The sequence below is a fragment of the Pocillopora verrucosa genome, chromosome 4 (assembly GCF_036669915.1).
Source record: "Pocillopora verrucosa isolate sample1 chromosome 4, ASM3666991v2, whole genome shotgun sequence".
Lineage (NCBI taxonomy): Eukaryota > Metazoa > Cnidaria > Anthozoa > Scleractinia > Pocilloporidae > Pocillopora > Pocillopora verrucosa.
Window position 1 is genome coordinate 23,104,228 of NC_089315.1, and position 24,753 is coordinate 23,128,980.

At 37.8% G+C, this 24,753-nt stretch overlaps 2 protein-coding genes across 8 annotated transcripts; both read right to left on the reverse strand.

Annotated features, from left to right (window-relative positions):
* Window positions 1-112: 112 nt before the first annotated feature.
* Window positions 113-5,989, reverse strand: LOC136280389 (uncharacterized). Its single transcript, XM_066165400.1, has 9 exons — window positions 5,917-5,989; window positions 4,570-4,641; window positions 4,121-4,330; window positions 3,421-3,532; window positions 3,101-3,279; window positions 1,872-2,708; window positions 1,492-1,764; window positions 625-1,089; window positions 113-408 (listed from the first exon to the last, which is right to left on the reverse strand). Exons 1-9 carry the CDS (start codon window positions 5,987-5,989, stop codon window positions 113-115), a joined length of 2,517 nt encoding a protein of 838 aa, XP_066021497.1.
* Window positions 5,990-7,537: 1,548 nt separating this feature from the next.
* On the reverse strand, window positions 7,538-23,406 carry LOC131778714 (uncharacterized). 7 transcript variants are annotated; one of them, XM_066165965.1, is made up of 27 exons: window positions 23,277-23,406; window positions 22,561-22,824; window positions 21,140-21,349; window positions 20,500-20,550; window positions 20,286-20,342; window positions 20,151-20,186; window positions 19,430-19,465; window positions 19,284-19,337; window positions 19,016-19,063; window positions 17,387-18,697; window positions 16,719-16,841; window positions 16,095-16,223; window positions 15,702-15,875; window positions 15,171-15,209; window positions 14,735-14,770; window positions 14,600-14,659; window positions 14,039-14,122; window positions 13,386-13,511; window positions 11,924-11,986; window positions 11,275-11,452; window positions 10,558-10,628; window positions 10,076-10,126; window positions 9,801-9,890; window positions 9,200-9,256; window positions 8,940-9,020; window positions 8,440-8,567; window positions 7,538-8,373 (listed from the first exon to the last, which is right to left on the reverse strand). In XM_066165965.1, exons 1-26 carry the CDS (start codon window positions 23,338-23,340, stop codon window positions 8,461-8,463), a joined length of 3,600 nt encoding a protein of 1,199 aa, XP_066022062.1. In that variant the 5' UTR covers window positions 23,341-23,406; the 3' UTR covers window positions 7,538-8,373; window positions 8,440-8,460. The 7 variants fall into 7 exon arrangements, with proteins under 7 accessions (XP_066022062.1, XP_066022061.1, XP_058951127.2 ...); XM_066165964.1 differs by having other exon boundaries at window positions 19,016-19,066; XM_059095144.2 differs by having other exon boundaries at window positions 22,561-22,827.
* Between the last annotated feature and the right edge of the window lie 1,347 nt (window positions 23,407-24,753).

The following is a 24,753-nucleotide window of genomic DNA, read 5'->3' on the forward strand; positions in this document are numbered from 1 at the left end:
AAAAGTAAGACAGCTTAGGAATTTAATCCCATTCAAACCGACAAGATGCCAGTACAAAAGAGATCACCATTCGGTATATTAACATATGGATTCATCCTCTGTTATCTTTCATTTACGGCTTACCTTTCAAGTTTACACCTTGCACGGATGTAACGTACACGTCCCAAAATACGGGGCAGCCTGGTACCATTGGCTCTGAAAGAGTTAGGCCGCCGTTCAGAAGAAGTTTATTTCTGGTTGGATCCTCGGCACTGAAGATAACATGACTATGTAGTTCGGGCCGGTCCGTGAGAAGCTTAAGGTTAAAACCACGTCCACTGATAAGATACCCTTCATGTTTAAGAGATGAGTGAAGTATGAATGAAGATCCCAAGTTGTTAATGAGGTGTAATGCGACGCACCATTTTCCTGAAAACGGGAAAAGAGACTACGTTTATGCTCACCCTACTATCGAAACGCTCTATTATATTTCATTTGTTTTAGACACTTGGCTTGAAGAAAAAATGATCACTTTAAAAGTTTATGAAAATTATTTTCTCAGACTATCAAGCGTTGGCTAAAATCTCGCCCGCGTCAATACGTGCTAAGTTTCCTAGTTATCAAAAAAATTATAAGGACACTTACTGGTTTTTGTTGAGATAGTTGGCTTCGGAGCAATTCCGCCACTAGCAGATTTCGCGGTATTTATTGCTGATGCATTGGTATTTCCAGGTGGTACCCCTGGTGTTGTGACTAACGGTTTATTATTGACGCCAATAATCTGTGAAGCTGCCTCTGGAAGCGTTATCAGAGGAGGAGCGCTAGGAAGTGGTTGGCCGTTAATCATGCGCCGTGGATCTGGGCCAATCATGCCTTTACAGTTTTTAAACTTGCTCTCTGATTGAGGAATAGGATGAAGTAAAAAGGTACAGCGATCAAGAACGTCCGGATCTCCATTGTAAAAGTCCAGGATGAGTTCGATTCTAAGTCTCGTCTCCGTTTTTCCAACAGGAATACTTTCGCAGATGTACCAGTCATTGTGCATCGAGTTGAACAAAATATTTCTTGTATGCTTCATAACTGAATAAGCATAGAATGAACTGTCTTTTTCTGAAAACAAACATTTAAAATGAGTGATAAAAAGAATTCCAGAAGCAGGCTGATATAGGATGAAAAAAAACTAGATATATTCGCGCTGAGAATCAGTGAGCTTCTTTTCAGACAGAATTCCTGGGGCTAATTTTGAGAAATGCCCATGCACTTTTCAAAATTTTTCTGCAAAAACATGGTTATCATTCTAGTTTAGATAAAGATCAGCTATTCTTTCTAAATAAAACTCATTAGTAATTTGGATATTACTTGGTTTATTTTTATGAAATTTTATGACAGCTAATTCCAATTATTTGTTTCAAGTGCACTTCAAATTTCTAGATGAAATTTTTTTCACTCCTACATTTTGCTAATCTATCCAAGTTAGAATATTTTTCTTAAAAAAGGTGACCCTTTTCTTACCAAAAAGTTCTGATCCATCCCTCTTCTGTATCAGAAAGTGGTAGTTCTTTTGCCTCAGGAAATAACCAGGAAAGCAAGCAGATTCAAAAGAGACACTGTCTCGGTCTTCGTTAGTTTTTTGGTACAAAGCGGGGACATGTGCAATGAATACCTGACAATCGGGTTTTATGAACAACTGGCCATCTGTTGATTTCCAACAATAGTTCAAGGTGAAGTTCTCCTGAGAGAACGGTACGTGCCATGAGTGAATCGTATACATTGCCTTATCTACAACTGAGATAGGATGAATGAGGGGGACTTATGTTAGTGATGACTAAACTGTCAAAACAATTGCAAAGAGATAACGTTTTGAAGATTGAAACTGACCAAGAAAAACTCACTTTTGGAAGCAGCTCCAACTCTCCAGACAAGTGATCTGGCCATTTCCTGAGGGAGCTCTCCTACTTTTGGAATATACGTCACATCTCGGTAAGGAGTATAGTTAATTTTTGTCTTCTCTTGTCTTCCTGCACTCTTTCCAGCAGCGGCATTGATCCCCCCTCTAGCAATAGCACTGCTGTTTGAACTAAAAGCTGATTGTTTTCCCGCATTACTTGTGACGGACAGGCCTTCTGCGCCTTCCCATCCGGTTCCTCCACTTCCCCATCCACCCTCTGCCCTTTCACTACCTATGCTTCCTGCTTCTTCTCCTGTTGTTACCTCCTTTGTTGCTTCTCCTCCTCTTCCTCCTTTGCCTCCTTCTTCCCTTCCTCCACCGTTTCCACCTGCCTCTGCTCCACCGCTCTTACCTCTACCCGCAGCCTTACGAACACCTCCCCTCATTTCTCCAACACTTCCTCCCTTTCCACCTCCTCCCTCTCCTACTTTACCTCCTATTATTCCTTTCTCTTTCCTTTTGACTGTAACTTCCCCTATTCCGGGACCGGTTACAGAAACCACCCTTCCATCCTTAACATTGATTTTAAATTTGTGCAGGTTGTCGCCGTGAAAGGAATTTAAAGCTTCTTCCAGTGCTTCTGTCATTGTTTCAATAGCAGCCTTTTCGCCTGCTTTAGCACCAGCTGATGCTCCCGCCTGCATTCCAGCCAGGGTACCAGCCTCTTCTCCTGCCTTTTTGCCACTTGCCACCGCTAATTTTTTTCCAAATGAAAAACCTGCTTTTGCACCAGCTCCTGCCGCAGTTTTTAATAAAAGCGACTGCTGTGTCATATTGTGCACTGTTAACAAACAAAACGTAAGTCATATACTGTCTAAAAGTATATTTTTCATATTACATAATTTTTCAGCTTTGCTTCTCTTGAGAACTGTGATGCTTAGACAAACTCAGACTTAGTGTTGTGGCATAAATTATTAACGTTCAAGTTGTTCAATATGGCAGCCAACGCGGTGAGTTGTTGTTGATCGTAACATCTTGTAATTCTAATTTATGATTGGAAAATACTCTAAATTTACAACTAGTAGTAGCCATAGGTGTCAAAGTATAACAACGTTGGACTTTAGTCTAAACTGACAATAATTTTTTTTTGTACCGCTTCTTATTTTACGCCTTTAATTTATCCCTTATTTGAACTTATTAGTCTTTCGGGATATAATGTAGAATATCTCTTACCTACGTAACGTTGCGTTGTCCAAAGGAACTTGGATGGAATAACGGTGTAAATAGTCTTGTCAGGAGTTTGCAAACCAACTTCCAAATGATCAATCTGATGGTCATCTTTCATTATGGCCTCCATGTAGTAATAACGTCCTTTCTTTAAGTATACGGCATTCGACTTTTGGTTGGTAAACCTTTGGAATACGATGGCAAAACAAACTTTTGTGACTCGTTGAACTAAATAAGAAACATTGAAAACTTTGTAGTTAAGTGATAAGTCGGTCATGTTTGCCTCTGACTAAATGTAAAGTAAACATTGATTACTTTACAACTACCTGTCGTATTCGTATTTCTCTGTAGGAAAGCCTCCGTCAACTTCGCAGATCATTGCTTTATTCGTCTCTAGGTTATTTGTACTAATGAACAGTTCACTTCCACCGTTAGATGCTAAAGAGATGAGTGACAGCAAAACATTTGCGTGAATTAGTGATAACACTGTTCGAACACATTTGAATAAAACGCGATCCAGGAAAAATGTTCGAGATTTATTGAGCTTTTGGATTTAGATACTCATATAGGCAAAGTGATCATCATATTGAGCACAAGGAAATTGTCGTAAAATAAGGAAAAATGTCTCCACAGTTTCTGGAGAATACTCTGAAGTTTCATTTGGTTATTATAGTTATATCAGCGTGCCATCAATAACATCAAATATGGCACCATACACACTCCACAACACGCTTCATTTTAATGGCAGTGACGAGTCTATTCGCTCCCAAAATTCTCTTTTACCATGACCGACTCCTTTAATCAGAATGTTAGATATTTCAGACTTGTGTTCCGTTTGAGTTTCCATCAGCTCAGACGTGTATAGGCAATTTTGGAAATTATTATTTTAAAAAAAATTATTTTGACCGTTTGTCACATGCGTGAGACATTTTATTTCCCGTCATCCAACTTAGTTTGGCTAAGATCTTTCAACCGATTAATCAGGATATACCTCTTGTTGTACTGTTCATAAAAAGTAACCCTTACATATGAAAAAATAATGATTTCCGGTCTGAATAGGGACGAAGTAAGTTCTTAAACGAGAACCAAAGAAGTCTCCCCAGTTAGAAGGCTGTTCGAATGAGGGCACACAAGTTGAGTAAGATGGTAGGTCTGGAAAACGAGGATCAGTCAGCAAGAATTTAATACGGTTGTAATCAATCCTGTCCCATTTTTCCAGGTACACCCCATGTTCCACTGAAATGAGATAAAGAACATTAACTTTTAAATAGATATTGATAAAATTGACGTTACTGTTCTTTCCGTCCGATCTCCAACAAATGAAAGGGCGCACTAATTAGACATTCTTATTTGCCGTTTAGAATTCAAGTGTCTCCTTAACCTCCTAGAAAAAATAACTGCTAGATATTGACATCAAGAAACACTGAAACGAGCATTTTGAGCCCGAGCAAAGCTTTTTATCGCCAACTACTTACTGTTGCATGGAGGACCAGGATTTCCAAAAGATCGTTTCGTCCGAGAATGAGACTTAACCGCCGCATTTGGGTCTTCAAGCAGAAAAAGACATACATTTAGGAATCTCACAACGTTTATAACATAGTTCTAAATCTTATCTAGCTTAACAGTGATTTTACTTGACTGATCTGGAAGAAACTTTTTCAGAGAAAAGGAAAAGATAAGCATCTTTCACGCAACACAAAAAGTTGCAAGAACTTCGGAAGTAGGTCTGAGCAACTTTTGTTTTTGTGTTTTCTTTAACTGATTTTCAGTTTGGGATTTTATGTCGATAATGTCATTTGAGGTGTGAGGAGGGCCAGGATCGTAACTTTCGGATTTAAAAAAATTGATTTGTTTCAGATTGAAATGTTGTCGTCTTACTGACACAATAAAAAAAATAAGTTGAGGATTCGTAAACTGTTGTTTAGTTTCAGAGTTTCCTTTCCGTCTCGATGATCCTTATATTTCTTGTCTTTTTATGGCAGACGAGTTTCAAAAGAGGAGAATAGGTAATAATTTTTTGTATTAACACTATTTCTGATGACCTAAAATTTTTAACTGTAGTTTAACAGCCAGTTTTGCTAAATTTTTCGTTATCATTTCTTCCGATATATCGACATCTGGCCTGCAGTTATCATCACGTAGAGAGGAGCTTATTTAAAGGCATTACCTTCATCAGCTTGACAAGCCTTGTACAAAAAAGAGAGGATTACTCCCTTACTCCCTAAGGATAGACTCTCATCCGTGAGTGATTCACACCAGCTAACAAGGTGCTAACATAACCCGCTACCGGCTGATTAATTTTTCTTCTTTCAATCAACAGAAATATTTTGCCGTTTAAGACATACGTGGTATAAAACTTGAGCAAGAAACTTAGTTGTGTTCCAAAATTTCAATAGAAGGAAAAAAAATTTCAGAAAATCAGTCTGATTTGTGTTTTTAACCAAGTAAGAGTCATATTCCATGAAACGTTCTATTTTCAGAGCAAACGTAGCTGTACACTAAAAACCTTTATTCCTTTCTTAGATAAGAGTAATGAATACCTAAAGGTTTTATTACCTGGAAAAAAGCTGCTATGACATCCCCTCCTTGATATTTCAAAACTACAGACTAGTTTAACGATACTGCAGGAGCTATATTTAGATTTTAGCTCCCAATCTTGCACTTAATCTATCAAAGCAAAGTTGCAAGTTTGGAAAGCCGAAATATCAGACCTACATGTTATTGCGATTCATTGAAACAACCTTCTAGAGCCTTTTTTTACGGAAAACTGTGAAAAAGTTCAAGGCTACATTATGTTTATGTTAAGAATTACTACCACTTACCTAGGTCGGCACCATAAAGTGGAATCACCATTGCAATAAGCCATACAAAAGAATTGCTGTTTAAACGAACCATAGTGAACTTTTACGACTGAACCCAGCCGATCATAACGTCAAGAGTAAGGGAAATCACAATTCTGATACTTAATGAGTGAAAAAAAGAAACCTGTACTAAAACCAAAAGAAATCGAAGAGAATGGTTTAAGATTACCACCAGCGAGATGAAACAACGTTTGTTTACAAAGGTTAAGTCATTTATCGACAAATAAGCAAACATATATGTTTTGAACAGTGTTAAAAGCATGAAGACAAGAGATTGGTTCAAAATGTGAGAGCCTGGGAAATCTTTCTAGGAAGGTAGAGCAATCTCCTGACATGGTGAGAAATATCAGGAAGGGTTTCAACATTCTTCCTTCACATTTTCAGTAATTTTGATATACCCTCTTAACAGGAATTTCCGCTAAGTTTCTTCATGGGCAAACGAAAGCTTATGTCTAGAAGGAGAGCACCTCGTCGGAGGAAATTTGTTCCAACTAAGAGGTCGGCATTTCAAAATTTGTTTCTGAGATCTACTTATCACTGTTTAACAACTTCCAATTGGCAACCACCAAATTTCTCGCCAGTTTTCTAAAGCACAATTGTTCCTCTAAACACTTACTAGCTCATAGATTAAAGGTCACTTTTTTTCTCGTTCTCTCGAAATCATCCAGTGCTACTGAAATATTATTTGTGGCTATGGTTCTAAAATTTCCTTTTTTATCAAATATAATATAAAATGAGCTTTAGCAGGTTTGTACACGCATGTTATTTTCAACGGGAAAAAGTTTTGGAGATTGTTTCCAATTTTTTGTTTTGTCTCCGTTTTATTTTTTGCTTGTTTATTTTAACAACCAAAAAAGTCTTTGGTTAGCGACAGAGCATCTTCAGCAGCCGTTATTAATTTTGGTCTCGTCACGCAACACGAAACAAACTTTCCTTCCCCATCAACAGTAAGGATTGAATGTGTTCTGAAGGCTGGAACACGCCATACGCTACAAGAGTGCACGTTTCCTTTAGGAACATGGCAAGGAGTGGATCGTCGGTAAAGCGGCACAGAGCTGCACCTGAGGTGATCCCTTACGGTGAAACGGGGAGCCCTTAAATCCCCCAAACAAAGCAAATCACCTAAAAACACAAAAGAGAAGGACATTACTGGTTCCAAGTCCGAGGGAATATTAGATGAAGCTCGTGGGTTTGAAAACAACTTCAAAGATTTGCTTGGTTCCTCTTTACTCGTTAGGGCCTTTTTTTCCGTACTTTGTTCCCAGGGCAATTTTCATGTTCAGAAGGCGAAAAAAAAAGGCCGAACCATTGAATTGTATACAGTTGTGCTGTAGCTGTCTAGTCCACATTGAAACCAGGAATTTTGGTTCATAAAACCAAATTATAGCATTGTTGTTTTACCTTCACTCCCCTCCTCTCCAACACCCACTACGCCAAAAGCGGTTCCCCAGCTAGTGAACTGAATATTAGGATGTGACTTAAAAGCCAGTTGGTAATGGATAAGAGCAAACTCAACTTGAATGTCTCTATAAAAGACTTGCCCCACTTCCTGATCAAACAGGTACGATGAAGAGATGAACAAATGAAAATTTTATTATATCCTTGCACTTGAAAATAATTTTACTGATGAACAATGTTAATGAGTGCATTTATCTAGAAACCATGGTACACCTACGTAGACAATACTGCTTGGGTGTTCCGGAAAATTAACTATATCTTGTTATCGGTCATATGAATAGTTTACTTATTATAAACTAGTTATCAATCCTTAAGTAAATTCTCTTATTTCCCTCTAAACAAATTTTTCATTTTACAATTATTTTTAGTATTTTGTATGAGTAGAGACACTTTCGTAAATAAATTGTATTTGTTTTTCTCTTCATATTCTTATTTCACATTAGGTAGAAGACTATGCTTCTTATTTTTTTTCTCTGAGTCTGGACACTATGCGTGAAAGTTGACTCGAAAGTGTTTTGAGAACTATTTCCACTTAAATTGAATTTACAAAGGGTGGGTACTGTTTTTTCTCATTTATCAGTGCATGTTAGCGGTTCACATTCATCAACTGATTAATTTCAGTCGTCCACGCAACGTCCTATCTAATATTATGGCGACTGCAGAAACATTTCAATTGTTTCTTTCGGGTGACATGCCTCCCGCCATTTTAAAGAAACAATCAGGAAATATGATTATGTTATCTACTCAACGTGTTGAGAATCATTCAGGAGAAATCAAATTTGTAAACTTAACTTAAATGAGCGTGTAATTTTTGTGCTTATAGAAATTCTTCTCTAGTATTTAAAATTACACAGGTTGACTCCATAAATGAGGGTCAGTAGAGCTCCAACCGTCTATGCTGCAGGAAATCTTCGTCAAACGTGTAAGCTGAGGATCCCTGCTGTGATCTCAATTAACCTCCTGAAAATAATACATATAGTTAACACCACGCGAGTGCACATCAAATCCCATTGGAAAGTTTCTTACCATATCCACGTTATGTTCTCATTAAGACATCACCTTAGCCCGTCTGGCAAGGGAATCTTCGTATTTCTTCTCTCTCCAGGCTTCCTCTTTCTCAGCAAACAGTTCCTCTTTAAGGGTGGGCTTAGGATCTGTAAAATAAATAGCTTAATACAGCAGGGACTCAAATAGTAAACTGTATGACACAAGAGGTTCTCGCCTTATTTCCCGGTTCAAGGAAATCATGAATCACGTGCCTGTTGAGTCAATATGACTTGTGAGGACACATGGCTTTGTAACTTGACCAAAAAGTCAAGAAAGCTCATAATCCTATCTTCAGTTTTATTAGTATCTCAAAACGTTGTTATATTGTTGTATTGTTATTATTGGAAAAGTTTAAGTGAGCCTGTCATTTGCGTCAAGACGCCATCTTATTGGTTATTCGTTAGAACGTGGTCGGACACAGTACTGTATAAATGCATGCGCATATATATGTTACATTGCAATTAGCTCCAAATTAGTACCTTGACTCCTTAAAGATTTCTGCCTGATTTCTGCTTCCTCGTTCTTGATTGCCCTGGTCAGCTGATCACTGACGTCACTATCTAATTAATCGTTAACAGAGTAATGTGTAATAGTTCATGATAAAGTAGATTAAAAATAGGATTGCAACTAAGTCAGTCCCTCATAAAAAGCAAATTATTCACGAAATTTCTTAAGGGATAAACAGTGAACTTGTTTAAAAAAAGGTCATTGCAAGATAATATTTTGTGATTTAGCTCACCTATTTTGTTTTCATCTACACCTTCTCCTATGTCTTGGTACTTGTACTCATATAGACCTTCAATTTGATTTACAAAAAACAAACAAACAAATTATAGAATACGCCAAACAATTGTGCGTCGTGATGAGTGTGGAAAATTAGCTGCAGCAGAAACTTTTTGAGAAAAGTTGTCCTTGCAACAATACTATTAGTGTCGGAAGTAATCCACATATCATCGATTTTACTTCATTTAATTGGTTTAGAAAACTTATGCTCTCTTTTTGACCAATCAGAGGCAAAATTCAAACCAATATCCGCATAATCAATTACGTTGTCTCTCGCTGCTGGTCATTTACCAGTTTTCTATTGCGTTTTCAACGGCCCCTCACTCAGCATAAAGAAGCCGAGAACTTAAAGGAAAAACAAGCAAACTGCCTGGAGGATTAGAAAACGCGAGTGACTAAGTCGTGGTTAGTTATAATATGGAACCTGATTAATTGAGAAAGTGGCGTGAGTTTCTGATTATTCTAGATCGATTCTATACTCTTCTTGTGTGATGATCACGTGCGTCTAAGAGGATCTTTTGGAAGGAGTCTAATCTTGTGTTGACTGTCCCACTAACCATTCTCTGCGAAGCGATTGGATGCCAGACTATTCACTGCTGGTGTAGAAGCGGAAGTTGTCGGTAGTGACCGCTGTTCACTTGCCATGGCTATTAGGAAATACATTCTGATTCAGTATAATAATAATGATGATAATAATAATAATAATAATAATAATAATAATGATGATAGATGATGAGGTAACATAATTCGCAAGGCTATTTTCTGTGAGGCTTCTATAACATCTTCAATGAAATCACACGAAGCACAAAAAGGAATTCATTGCCTTTCTTACCAAGACCCTGCTCACCAAGCTTCAAATCCGCCTCAGGGTTCACAGAAGCATCTGTAAAAAAGGAATAACGTGCTATATCAAGAACTTATTAACAATGCATCATGGGAATTTCGCTTATAGTTGAAAGCTTTCACTTTGAAAATATCAGCCGATCAGAACTGAACATTCATACAAATGAGCTCAGGCAAAACAGAGGAACAAGTACGCACAGCTTCTCGGATGAACATTGAGGCGGAAAGCCCCGGAATCTGCGAATAGACTGTGAGACTACAAAATCACATGAAAAAACAAATAAACGAATCCTATCAGGTGTCTCGTTTTATACTGGAGACTCGAGATATTACTTAACGTTGATGTCATTCGTATATTTGTAGGTTTCGTTCTTTCTCTTGTGTTCGTCTCCAAACCTAAGAATGCTATCAAAAATTCTGAAGGCTATTTTTAACTTCTTGCCGCCTGAAAGTAGATAACATCTGGCTTACCTGACTCAATGCACTGCTCTAACACTTTCATTTGGTTGTTTTTGCCCTTTTGAAGAATTATTTTATAAGGTCTACGAAGGAAAGGAAAACGATTTTGGATTTTTTTACCAGTGCTACACAATCCATATAATTTGAGCATACCTTCCATTTCCAGTCATCAATAAAAAAAAATTTATTCAATTCACGTCCATAACTATTTGATAAAAGATTGCCTTTTTAGTACGTTTTTTCCATGCCCTACATCTCTTTCAAACATCAGTTACCAACTGATCACGTTCATGTCTGGTCCATAATAACGGTGCTTCAACCGGCGACACAATTTTTCGGACATTTCCATTAAAATCGCAATAATTATGCCGGAATAGCGTATGAATTATCCCTAATAATTTGCTAATTCTCCTGTGCAAGCTGTACTTTGTTTTTCGTGATTGTACAGTGGGGGAATGGGGCGTTGTACGATCTGCATTTCAATTTAAATTTCATCCAGTCAATACTTGATCTTAAGTGGATAGATAGATGTCTTGTCTCAACTAATTTTATCACTGATTGCAAAAATTGAATAGTTTTAATAGATATAAGGGCTAATTCCTAAGACACAAATATCACTTGGGAGGAATCCCTTTTGGCATGCCTTCTGGTTGGGGAGAGCTCGATTTCCCATAACTAAGAAGAACAAGTTTAATCACTCGCAAAATAAGACCAGTTGAAATAACTTACGAGTCAAAAGCTTGAACGACATTCGTGGTAGTGTCACTGGGTACGCCATCTTTATCATAAACAATCCCACCAGCGTCAAAGAGCTTGTACGGATTAGATCTTTTAAACGCCATGGGACTATTAGAAGGATGTTTTTGGAAATTAAGCAGCCTTGAGGGACCGCACTGCATTTTGGCCACTGAAAGAACATCAAAGGTTGGTAAGAGGTATTTCTAGTAGTCTAAAAGATGTCACTGAGCTGAAATTATCAGTCTTCTTGACTCTGCAAAGTCGGTACGTAATGTTTAACTTAAGAATGGACTTCAATTGGCTTATTGCACTAAATGACGAATAGTACCTTTGGCTATGAAGTCCAGGCCAAAATAAATTGGCCTTGTACATGGGCATACGTATGTATCTCGTACGTTAGAGGTGAAGCCAATTTTAAAAAACAAAGTTTTCAGTTGATTTTGAAATTTGAAATTCCCTTGTTTGAATTTTCAGTTCCTTCTATACATGCTAGATGGTTCTGCAGCTGACTGTTAAAGTCCGCCCCGCCATATTATGTTATAAATAATATTATGGTACAAACGAGACTTATGGCTGTGGGCAACGTTTGCATTAAACAACATCTTCTATGGAGAGAGGGGTAGCGTCTGAAGCTTCTGACCTTGGCGGCCTTGGTATCGCACCACGTGAGTTTGAAGTTGATCATATGGACTCTGCTCCTCATCTTAAAAAAAAAGAAACATGGTACATATTCTCTTTCGTTTTTAAATTTATCTTTTCCCCTCCCTCTTTGTATTTTCTTCGTATTTACGCGAGCTGGGCGTGAATACACAAATTAGCCAATCACGTCAAAGAACTCTGACCTTGACATTGCAAAACTGACGAGGACATTTTTGGCGTAATTTTTGTTTGTTTTGAGCTTTCGTTCGCGCAAGTTTGTTACCCTTTGTTTGGAATTTTAAAAAGTTTCTGAGTTTTTTTTTTGGCCAAATGTTGATATTCCTTTAACAAGTTTAATACATATTTTCTACGGAGTTTGAACTTTAGCCTCTTTATTTTCGTGAATGGATTCTTTACAAACATGAAGTCTGATAACCGTGAAATCATCATCTTACTTTCCTTTAGATGAAATTTTGTTTGTTACAATGAGGGATTTTTGCTACAGGAACACCGACATTGACAATCATTAAATTGGTATCGTTGTCGTTATCATTGTCATGGTGCCGATTATGTTATCGTCATCGTCATTGTTAACTTTTTTTAGGTTTTATATGTCAAATAACAATTTTTCTCTTCCTCTTCCCATTTGCACTTCATTTAACAATTGGTTCATACGTCAGTGTGCGTTCATCGAAATATGAAGCACGCGGGAAGTTTGGAGAGCACGAAAGATGCTTAAGAGTTGCTCGAGGCGTAATCGAGAGCAACTCTAGCTTCTTGAGTGCTCTCCAAACTTCCCAAGTGCTTCATATCTCGATGAACGCACAGCTGACGTATGAACCAATTGCTTTATAACATTTTCAACCCGATAGAAAATTTGTTTTTTCTCGAGGGATTTGTTTGCTGACGTCATGAGCGTGCACAATAGGAATATGAAGCACGCTCGCGCAATTGAATTGATTACACAAATTTACTAGCTATGTTATAAATAACAACTTTTCTCTTTCTCTTCCCCTTTGCACTTCATTTTGTATTCATGCGTGGCGTGTGTGATTTTCCTTTATTAGCCTATCACATCACAAGACTCTAACCTTGACATCACAAACTGACGCAGACACTTTCGCCTACTTATGTCGTTTGTTTACATTCGACCGAGAAAAACGTTGCTTTCTCAGAGATGGAAGAACCAGAGATTCAGTGAACGTTTATTCTATTTTGACCTTTTGTAATTTGGATTTTCTCCCAGAAAGATGCCGTAGATAGATGATTACCATGGCGGTGCTAATGATTGGTGCAGTGTTGGTGACAGAAAGAAGACCGGATCAGAGAAATTTAATTTTTTCCGGTTGTGCCTAGAAGAAATTGTCTTTAAATCAAACCAAATGCATCCGCTATAGAGAAAATCGTAGAATACCGGCACGGCAGTGAAATTGTATTTAGGTAACATTTGTGTTACAACTTACCGACATTTAGATCATGATTGTTACCATAGTCATCTCGGTGTTTGTAGACGTTTTTGTGCACGTGTTTTAGGACAACTGGTTTGTGACGGTGGTGCTTGCTGGGCCATTCAAACTCATGACCGTAATCTGCCATGAAAAATTGTCATAACTAATTCACAAGCTTTGAAAAACTAGTGAGTAAATATGCTTGAAGTATAAAATGATTTCAATTTCGGACAAAAAAAGCAGAAAAAGGCTTGACAGGGTTTCCTTTACATGGCGAAATATCACTTTGCATTATTCCATAACAAGCCGTCGCGTAATAACTTTTTCCGATAATCGTAAGCCCAGATAAACATGACTTGATTTAAGGTATCATATTCTACTGACATTGGATCTTCAAATGTATGGCCTACAGCCTTTGACGAAGGCCGAAAGAAGTAAAAATTGCATGAAATTAAGGAATTTACAAACACCTTCCTAAAGGCTTATACAAGGGGAGAACTCCTAAAAAAAGGCCTTCTTTTGTTTCATTCATCAGTGTAGACCTCTGTAGCCGCTACAAATTTCTGTTACTCCATGACTATATACGATGAATTGGTGATATAAGTCGTCTTATCTCTTCAAGCATTTCAAATTTACGAGATAAAAGTTTATCTGAGAGAGCTTGTTACCTTGGTTATTGGAAGTTTCGTTTGTACTTGCAGAGTCTTCCTCTTCGTCCTCTTCGCTATCCAAGTCGGCCTCTTTTTCGCCCACTTGGTGTTGCATGCACGAAGTGTACAGTATACATATTCTTAAATTAACATGCGCTCATAGCTTAACGTTCGTTTGCCTTTTGTTACCGAAATGGTAAAAACTGATGACACTCATAGACGTTCCCTTGCCTAACATATAGAGGAAGTCTATTTGCAATGAGTATAACTAATTTTCCAACAGCAGCAGACTAGGAGAACAATTTTTTCTTTTGCCTTAATCTTCCATACTCTCTGTTCCCAAAAATGTCAAAATATTGCCATTGTGTGATTACACTCGCTCTTTAATTACCTGCCTTAATGTGGTACGATTGTTTTTCTCTTAAATAAACTTCAAGTGTGAGTAAAATTAAAGGTTACTGCATTCAAGCGAGACACTGCATTTAGGGAAGTTAGTTGTGCACGAAAATTCGTAATTGGTCCCATTAGGCCCACAAGCAGCTGATTACTTGGAAAGTTTAGTCAAAACCAATCACCTACCAGGGTCTGAAGCTTTCGGATTTGCTTCTTCTGCGTGGTATTCAGGAAACTCCTCAGGGCCTGTTGACAGTGTTCATGCATGTTTTCAAGTGCGTTCGTGAAAATTAACAAGAAGATTTAAGAATCAGAGCATACTTAGACGGTCAGTATGATGTTTGCTTTTCTTGAGTCCTAGAAAAGAATAAAGATTTCCTTTAGTAGAAAGCATAACGCGCGAGGATTGTACTGTTGTCTTTCACTGAATAGTGGTGCACGTCAGATCTTAACAATTAAATGAGAAATTTCAAAAAAGGTTGACGTTAAAGCATTTCAGTAATGATCAATAGGGTGGTTTTCTGGTCGAGCAAATTGTCCTTTAATTAGCATCACTTTCGTTACGTAAATTGGGGTGAGATGAATTTACTACGTGCGCCGATCAGTACATCAAACCCCTTTCGTCTTAACTTTTAACAGCTCGTTTTCAGAGGTGATAGGTGTACTTTTTCATAACAAACAAACAAAAGGGAAAGCTGGTCTAACGTTGAGTTTCAATAAATTTTTTTTATGGAGACGTGTGTGAAACGTAACGCACCTGAATTTAGAGAGGAATGGTATTTGCTTGGCTTAAATCCTAGTAAAGGTATAACAATATAGAAATGAACACTTTTGTTTAATAAATTAAAAATCATAGTTATTGCAGTTTCATTCAATGCATATGGTCATTAACTGAATTATATTGCATTTATTATTTTGCAAAGAAGTGGTCTGGAAATTGCAAGAGCCGATCAGTTTATGAAGTCACATTCAGTTAAATCTCTTAATAACTTGAAATTATCACAAAATACTCTCTAATGCCGAGCTTAAGTTTCAAGGACAAGTCAGTTTGACACTGTAAGGTCGGAGGGGTGGGGGAGTACTGGTCAACCAAAATGGTACATTCAGTTCGCGCATTCTTTTGCAGAAAACGTCCAAAAGCTTTCTGCCATGTGGGACAGAAAGGCTTGGTTAATGTAAAATGAGTTTTCAAGTGTCATCCCCTCCCTGACGTCATCCAACTGCGTTAGCGTTGATTTAACTACATTATTATTGCTAAGTTGAAAGAGACTGGTACAGAACTACTTACCTTTACATCCCTTAACACACGGCATAGTGTCAACTGGTGCTCCGAGATGGCTACAGTCACGTCCACCGAACTGAGGTTTAGGACTTGTGCATGACCTGTGTCTGTAACGTACTCCTTCACCACATGTCACGCTACATTCGGACCAGTCTGAGTAAGGTGTATAACCTCCATTAACTGTAAGATGAAAAAAATAGTTGCCTGGGATCGATAATTTAAAGTGAAATAAATTTAAACCTGAAATGATTAACACTGATCTCTCAACGAATCTGTGAGGCAATGCTCTGACAAAACGGCAGATTTTTCTATCGCTTGTAGACGATTTTTTTTTTATGTCTGTAAAGGGCTGGATCAAAGTTTTTTCTACAAACGTAAAAAAAATGGCCGCTCCCTTACCCGGACAGTTTTGCACATTGCACGACCTTCGCTGCAACACTTGTCGGTTGTTCACTTTGATCATGCGCAGTCTAATTCCTCCGCCGCATGTTTTATCACAGGTTGTGAAACCCGTTGCTAACACGTGATCTGAAAATAACAACGAGAATTTTTCCTCAAAGTTCACCTTATCAGGTAAACACAGTAGGTTATTCACAGGAGGTTATTCACAATAGGTTATTCACAGGAGGTTATTCACAGTAGGTTATTCACAGTAGGTTATTCACAGATGTGTTAACAAAGAACATGTTTGCGTTCTGTGAAATTGTCCAGTTCTCTTTGGTCAAAGTCAACACCAGAGTCAAGCATCAAACTTCACAGTCACAGTGGCTAACTAAATTTTTACATAGTCCCGTCATAAGAAAAATTTTAGCTCATCTGCGAAATTTCAAACGCATTGGTGTCTTGTTTACATCACTGCGCCACTTTCACTTAAATCGGCCCATGAGGATGATGAATATATTGCGTTCCAACCAAAATAACGCATGTCTTCGCTCACCCTCTGTTTCGTTCCTAGAACACTCTGAGCTTCTACTTGTATCCATTTTATGGCATAAAGGATTCTTATAACTTATAATAACTTACTGCATAGTTTGCAGGCCTTTCTACAATATCTCTTCATCAGCTCGCTGAAAGTCAAACAATATCGTTGAGCCGCCCAGTCTTCACAGGCTTTGGGGAACTTGTCCTCGCATGTGTCAAGGTAAACTGTTCATGAACAAAGGGTATGTTTTTACCATCATAATCAAAGCATGGCTGTTGTTTTATCCCTGTCTACTATCGTAGAAACTCTCGCTAGGCACGATCTTGGATGGAATCAAAAGGTGATGTAATCAACTAGCATTAGAAGACAGTAGCGTATCATTACCGATTGCTTCTGTTGGGGGAGAGATAGGTAACGAGAATAGCGACAACAGCAGTTACTCTAATAACCACCTGATTAAATATATCGGGCATTTACTGTGTTAGGGAAAGAAAATTTCTGTTTATGTGTAGTTTCCTTGATTTTTTATGGAAATGAGCTTAAGATGAGTAATCCAAATTGGAAACACATGAGCTATTTCCACTAGTACAAAACGTAATTAGAATCAAGAACATACGTATTACCAATGGAAAAAACCGGAGATTCACGAAGATTAAGTTAACTTGCACTTTCCCTTCCTGAACAATAGCATATCATCGGATGAAATTAAAAATAAAAACGTCGAGGATCAAACGACTCTTATATGCATTATAAAATTTATGAGACTCACATATCTTAGCAGAATCCACGGGATTCAGCTCATTAAAAGTCTCCTGTAATGAAGCGTTGTGGGGCTTAAGATTTTTCATCCAGTCAGTCACAGTGTTTCTTGTGCCTTTGCCGGCGGTGACAGGAGTTGGGTTTCCTGTGGTATCATGATCAACGAGTTCACTGGCCAGGTGATCAAATACCTCGTAAGACATGTTGTTACCAGCTTTACCACTGGGTAGGTCTCTAGTGCCTTGGATCACGTGTAATCCTGGGGTGCTTGTTGGTGGGATAGTATTTGCCTCCTCCACCGTTGCCAACTGCGTTTTGTTTCCGCTGCTGTTCTTCAAGGGAGAAGCCTTTGCTCTCGAGTTCTGAATCGGCGTAGACGCTTTTTCGTCAGCAGCTGATGTTGTGAACGGAGAGTGCGGCAACTCCGTTACAGTTGTCTGTACAGTTGATTGCGACTTGAGCACCTTCAAGTCCGATGGAGTCTGAGGCAAGTAAGGAGGGTTCTGGTGGACCTCTGGAGTTCCACTAAGCGCCAGACTTGGACGTTTATTTTTGTTTAAATTTTGTTGATGGTATAATGCATTTGGATGCATATTCTTTACAATAACAGTTCCTTTTTCACTTGCTTTGTTATCGCTTGGAACATCCTCAATTGCCTCCAGAACATTCCTTAATTTCTCAATATTCGAGTTCAGAGCTTTGTTTGCCACTGTTAAATCCTTGTAAGCTTTGTTCCGCACAACATGCAGGTGCAATGGGGTTTTTTTAGACGTTCTGTTTGAACGGGTTTTGGGGGTAATAACGTCATCAATACTAAATCCGGCAAGTTTCTCTTTGTGTCTCTCTTTTTCCCTGTTCTTCAGCTTGGGAGGATGGCTATACTGATATGTTGTGTCTATTGTAAGTTTTCCGTTCAACTTGGGTTGTCCTGTCACTACAATCTCCTTGTCAATATCTGTTTCATCGTTCTGATCCAAAGGTTTCGTAAGATCAATCACAGGGCCCAGGACTTCTACTCTTTGTGTTCTTTCCGTTTTATTGTCCTCTGAAGAGTTGTGTATTGAGTCCTGTTCATGGCTTGGTTGATCAACATCGCTTTCAGGGTCAATTTTTTTCGTGTTATCCGGTTTATCTGACTCGGTATGAATCTCAATATCGTGAACAGCACTTGTTTTGCCATTATTTTTCTTTCTAGTGTGAATTGACGGCTTATTTAGATAATCTGAAGCTTTCTCAGCGATGGTGTTCACTTTTTCTTCGATGTCTTTCTCTATTTTCTCGAGGTACGTAGAATTGTTTGTATTCTGGGCAGTTCTAAAAGCTGAGAATAAATTGAGAAGTATTTATGGAAATGTGTATCGTATTGGGTCTATAGACTGCGTTTCGGCGGTCTTTATCGGTAAGTTGGCTGCTCTGCTCCAGAGCTAAGTCTCAAATTTTGTATAAATTTAAAAACGACTGAAGTTGCAAAATTTACAGCGGCATCATGGGTACATCGAGGAGGGAAAAAGACCTAGGGCTTTGTGCTCCGTCAAATAAATCCTGGAGTTGCCTTGACGAATTTTAGAGCGAAGCTGTTAAGGAGGAGCTCTCTTGAGTGAGTGTTTATTTATCATTATTTTGAGAGAAATTAACGTACCGTCCTCGATTTCCTTTAGAATTTCTTCCTGGCTTTCTTCGGAGGAATCTGCTATAAGAAAACGTGAAGGTAACTCATTTGTGAAAGCCAGAAGATTGTATATCCACCAGACATTTGGAGACGAAGCAGTTAAACAAGAGCTCTGATATGAATTTAATTCATCATTGATAACATTTCATGAAAAGCTCGAAATCTGAGCTATAACAATAGGTATAATCAAGATCCAATAAAAAGTCCATTAAAGAATGAATGGGCATAATTTATCTACCTTCTGTGTGTATTTTAATAGGCTTTTTATCATCCCCATCATCCGTCTTATCATCTGCGAATTACATAATAACGGTATTTAAACACTGTGAAACTCCTTGCAAGTATCAAAGTGCCAAATACATCCAAAGTTCTTTTAACAATTACCTTCAGTGTGTATTACAATCGAGTCGTCTTTTTCATCTTAAGGAAAAATGATCAGATTTAGAAACATGAATATTTATTTTTCGATAAACATGACAAAAGTGACATAGTATACAATCACCGTATATTATGGGACAGCTACTTTACGAAACCACTCAGTTATTTATAATTGAATTTCAAAATGAATAAACGATTTTTTTTTTGGTCAGTCATCTGATTCAGTCTGAAGCAAACAAAAATTGACTATCTAAAGCCAATGACAATGACCTGTTATTTTATTTTATTTTTTTACTGGATCGAGGAAAACAATCCTCATTACTCCAAGCTGAGTTTATTTTTACCGATATTTACCTGCTCTGACGATGTATGAACGACTCACTATTCTGTTACATGTAAAAAATTGATGCTTTCACATCCTTAAATTATTCGGCCGAGCTCGAAAAGAAAGCAAGAAAGGATTTGTTTGATATCATCTCAATCAGAGCTATCATTGCCATGTTTAAGTTCTATCGGAGGTTGTTTTTATGATTATTTCTCGCAGATTAACGTAACATTACATGGAGAGATGGCGGATGCTCGAAGGTAGCTCAAGACCACGCCTCTTTGTTTGCAATGACTACGACTCGCATTAATTTGATGAAAGTTTCGCAGACAGGAAAAAGCGAGTGGTCTCAATTCATGTGAAAGATTAACACGTAAAACAACTGTTATGGCTTTTCCTTACCTTTTTCCTTTGATAAATACGCCTTCTCAAAATCCTCTGCACGTGGCAACATGAAGGACGACAAATATAAAGTTAACAAAAAAATTCCCTTGTAAAAAAGGAAGAATTGCTCACAATGGAACGTTCAATTCTCACCAGCGTTTAAATCGTTGGCTTTGGCAGTCGCAATATCAGCATCTTCATCCGCAGTATCTAACAACAGTCGGAAAGAAAGGGAGAAATGAATAGATTTCAGGTAGAAATGGGTATTCCAAAGTTTGGTATGCCAAAAACGTTTGCTAAGAAAGATTTCAAAGAAATCAGCCTAAATAAAGCAAACCGCGAATAACAACTGATCAAGAAAACTTACCTATGAATGTCCCGTCTCCAACTAAAACCGTCTTTTTTTCAGCATTGCTATCTAGAATTCATAAAGATGACCTTTATCAACTATCTAACAATAATTCATTTTATAATCACGAGAAGAGGGAAAGGAATGATTGAAATTATATGATGGGACATATATTCTAAAAGAAAAAAAGCTTAAGGCGATTTGTCCGTTGATCGAAGGTCATCTTAAAAAAAAAAATTATTATGAAACTCCGATGAGGTAAATATTCTATCTATGTCAAATTACAGTTTGAATCACTTACGACTCTAAATATTTTCCAACGCATCTCTATTTTGCAAGTAATATATTCTCTTTTGCAGTTTTTATAGCCCGTTGCTAAGTATATGGCGAAAATTAAATAATAATATGTACATACTTTTGACCGAGGAGACTTGAAGACAGCTGAAAAGATTCCTGATATTTGTTTATCGACTGTGATGAAAAATTAACTCTGTCCATGAATTAAATTACAGTGTCCGCTTTGTAAAGCACACATAAAATCTCTAGTTTTTGTACTTAATGAATACCTCATCCTCTGCGTAATGGCCTGTGGATAATGTTGTTGACGATCATTTCAAATATAAGAATTATCTAAAAAGGAAAACAAACTGATGATTACCATTTGCCTGCTTTGGAAAACAACGATGAGGGGCAAGAAAGAAAGTGGAGTCCAACACGTCTTTACTCGACTCATTAACTTTCCTGAGAACCATTGTGTAAGGCTTGTGTTTCAAATGTCGCATGAACCACGTGGGATGACTGTATAGTTCAAATGCATAAAGGGTTGGGTGTTCTGTGACTTTCAAAATGAAGAAAGTTGCATCCTTATCTGTGAAAATAAATCAGTAGTTTCGTTACAACACCGTTGTACAAGGAATGGATTATTTGGGCAACTTCTGGTTGCCTGCTAACTATAACTTTCTCCTGCTATATAATGGTAATTGAACTGGGTGGAGTGAAATTTTGTCTAAAATCATTTGGATTTCAAAATCAAACCAGTGCGTGGCAAGGTTTCATTTGAAATCGCAAAATTGTAACACACGAAGTTCAATCTCTACTTTATTACATCCATTTTGAAATCGCAAAACAATGTTTTGTTGATTCAATTGAGCTAATTTGTAGAAAGGTGCTAAACCTGTTTTCTTTTTACCTGCAATTTAATTGATCTTTTTAAAAGCTTCCTCGTTTGCCAGGAAAAAGAAGCGATTTAGAGCAAAAAATGGTGCCTTTCATGAATAAATCGCACTAATGAGAGCCAATCAGTTTAAAAGGATCACCAGTGATCTCAAAATGGATGTAATAATATTTATTGATTCCCACGTCGGCCCAAGACGTAATGCAGAATTTGTAAAAGAACCCAGTTACAGTATTACGATGACAAGTTGAATATGACTCGTTTGACTTGGTCGACAGAAGGATGTGAAAAATAATTTTGTTTCGACCTAATCAATATTCTAGAAAACGAAAAAAAACAGCTGCGATCATAAAGTTTTCATAAACACCTCATTAAGGTTATGTTAATCACAAGTCATACTGTTGTTAGGGTAAGCTGATCTCTGATCTATCGCCAACCTCAGAACAAGTGACGATGTAGCCGTCATTTTTTTCTAAGGAGAAGACTGTAAATGCGTGGATTCGTAACTAAATGTCTTTATGAGTAAATCGATAAGTTGGTAACTTCTGAGCACGGACATGAAGTAAAAAAACCTGGTATTTGCCTCGTCACGAACGAGAAACAAAGAAAATAATCTAGCACTTCCTCTTTAGGAATCGAGCCCCAATGAAAATATTTGTGCCACATTTGTTCTTTGTCCTACATTTGTGACGAGACGCTTAACATCTTTCATCATTACATGTTTACTAGCGTGCTTGCAATTTAAAAGCTTCGTCGGCATTCCAGGTGGGTTATGTTGGCCGCGAATGATAACAAATGCATTAAACAGGCTAACATGTCAGTCGTAAAAATTATTTTTCAGTTGTTTTGCCTTACCATTTACAAATATACCGAATTAACAGTTCAACAACGCAATTTGCACTTACAGAACACTGAATTGTTGACCTCCTTCTCCAAATGGAAGTGGTAGTTTTTGTGGCGCAGGTAAAACCTGGGGTGAAACAGTGCCTCCAAAGATACTGTTCCCTTCTCATCTGTGAGCCCCTCACGAATCCGAAAGATTCCTGGTTTGTCAGTCAGCATTGCTCTCCTTTTGTCAGCTCGCACACCATAATTCTCCGCCGCTCTTGTTGGATCGTCAAGAGGGGTATTAATAGAAACTATCTTGACACATTTAGGAAGCCGGAGGTCTGCTACAGGTGGAAATATGATACATGCTTTTTACGAAAAGTAACAGATTCATTCCTGACGAAAAAACATAGTTACGAAAGCGCCCTTCGTGATAATGATCTTAAGCAGGGATACAACATAGGGCGATCATGGAATGAAACCCTTTTCAAAGCGTTACTAAATGCTTCTATGTCAAGTTGATGCATCCAGTGAAGCATAGAAAGACAAACAGGCGAGAAATTTAGGTCCACCACAGTTGGCAAGTTCAGTTGGCACTTCCAATACATTACCAGCTAAAATGGATTTAAACAAACATACGGGTAATTTTAAAGAAGGAATGCACTTAAATTTTCTTTGAACCAGAACAAGTCATCTGCTTTCGATACCGTTGGGTGAAGCCTGAACAGTCTGTGCCTTCAAGCATAATCGTTCAATCAAAAATGTGAAGCTTCCGTTTAAGCAACGTACTGACCTTTGGCCAAGATAAGACACAGCTGGAGAGACAACAGAGCAGCAAAAATTGCGAATAACCTCATTCCCAAATTTTTACCAGTAGACTGTGAAAATGGCAATGAAATTCAAAAACAAGAAGTCATATTTTGACTACCATAAACGCAAAAAAATCGAATTAAATTTATTAATGACCTTATGTCTTTGATTCACTTGAGCGAGCACCAATGAGGTAATTCACTGAATTGTCACACTACAACAGGGATTTTTATGTTTCAAATTACCGCCACCGGTTGAGTAGCCAAAAAAGCAGTTTTTTCAAATGATAGTCCTTTAGTTCATTGCGTTACACTGAATTAAAACGTCTTTAATCAAGAGCACTCTTCTAAAATCTTACAGGCTAAAGAGTTCGGTCTCTTTTTGACAACGAAATTCGTCGTCAACGCTCGTTCGATGAAACAGTCGGGCTTAAGTCACACATTCGTGTCGTCACTGTTTTCTTTCTATGATTAATTACTATTATTTCCATGTCTTTGTTCTTAAAGCAAACGAAACAATAACGTGATTTCCTGTGATTGTGCTACTAAGGTTATGCAGCAAACTTAAAGGTATATTGGTCTGCCCACTCTGCGGGTCTGTTCAACACAAATCTCCCACAAAACCGCCAGCTACGCAAGCTAACGGTACCTCTTTGATGAGATTAAGAGGCTGCCCCCTATTTAAGTCAAAAGCCCTCAAAATTAATGGTAGTATACACATGAAGCCGGTGAAATCATGAATAACGGTTCGTGTCGAGCTTTGTAATAAGTGGATTACGCTCTTTTGAGGGCAAGGTCCAGTGACGATGAAAACAAATTTGCTAATAAGTCTCTGCGATTTTCGGAATGTATCCCTCGTTTTGTACAAAGTAAAACGTTCCACAGTAAACGAAAATTTCAACCCCGAGAGAGGCTTCATACTACTCTGCCAAAGAATTATTCCAAGATAGCCTTTTTTATCTTTTCAGAGAGTTTTTCATTTCGAACTTACAGTATACGAATATTGAAAAGATATTAATGCCTGTGTTTGGTTTTACACTTCGTTTGTTTTTTTGGGTTTTCCGTCGATGTAAGTACCACTTATATAACTGGACACTCATCGGAAAAAAAAAATGAAGGCCATCTAGTGTGGCCTGCATCTAATGGTATCTAGTATATAAATCTATTAATGTTCCGGAGAAATTTCCAAAATTGAGCGTCGAAAGTAATCTGGGGTCGCTTTTTTTGCTTTAATTCGCTCTGCAATTGGTCCAGAAATTCGCATTACTCTCTCAACCAATCAGATGCAATACTACAACCAACCATGACTTAGTCGCTCGCGTTTTCCCGCGCTTTAGGCAGTTTGGTTCTTTCTACGTTGAGTTCTAATTGGCTCCTAAAGGTTTTATTCCTTTCTTCTGATTGGCCATTGTAATTACTTTGATTTTGGTTTTCCTACACTTTATCGAAAAGCGCTCTATC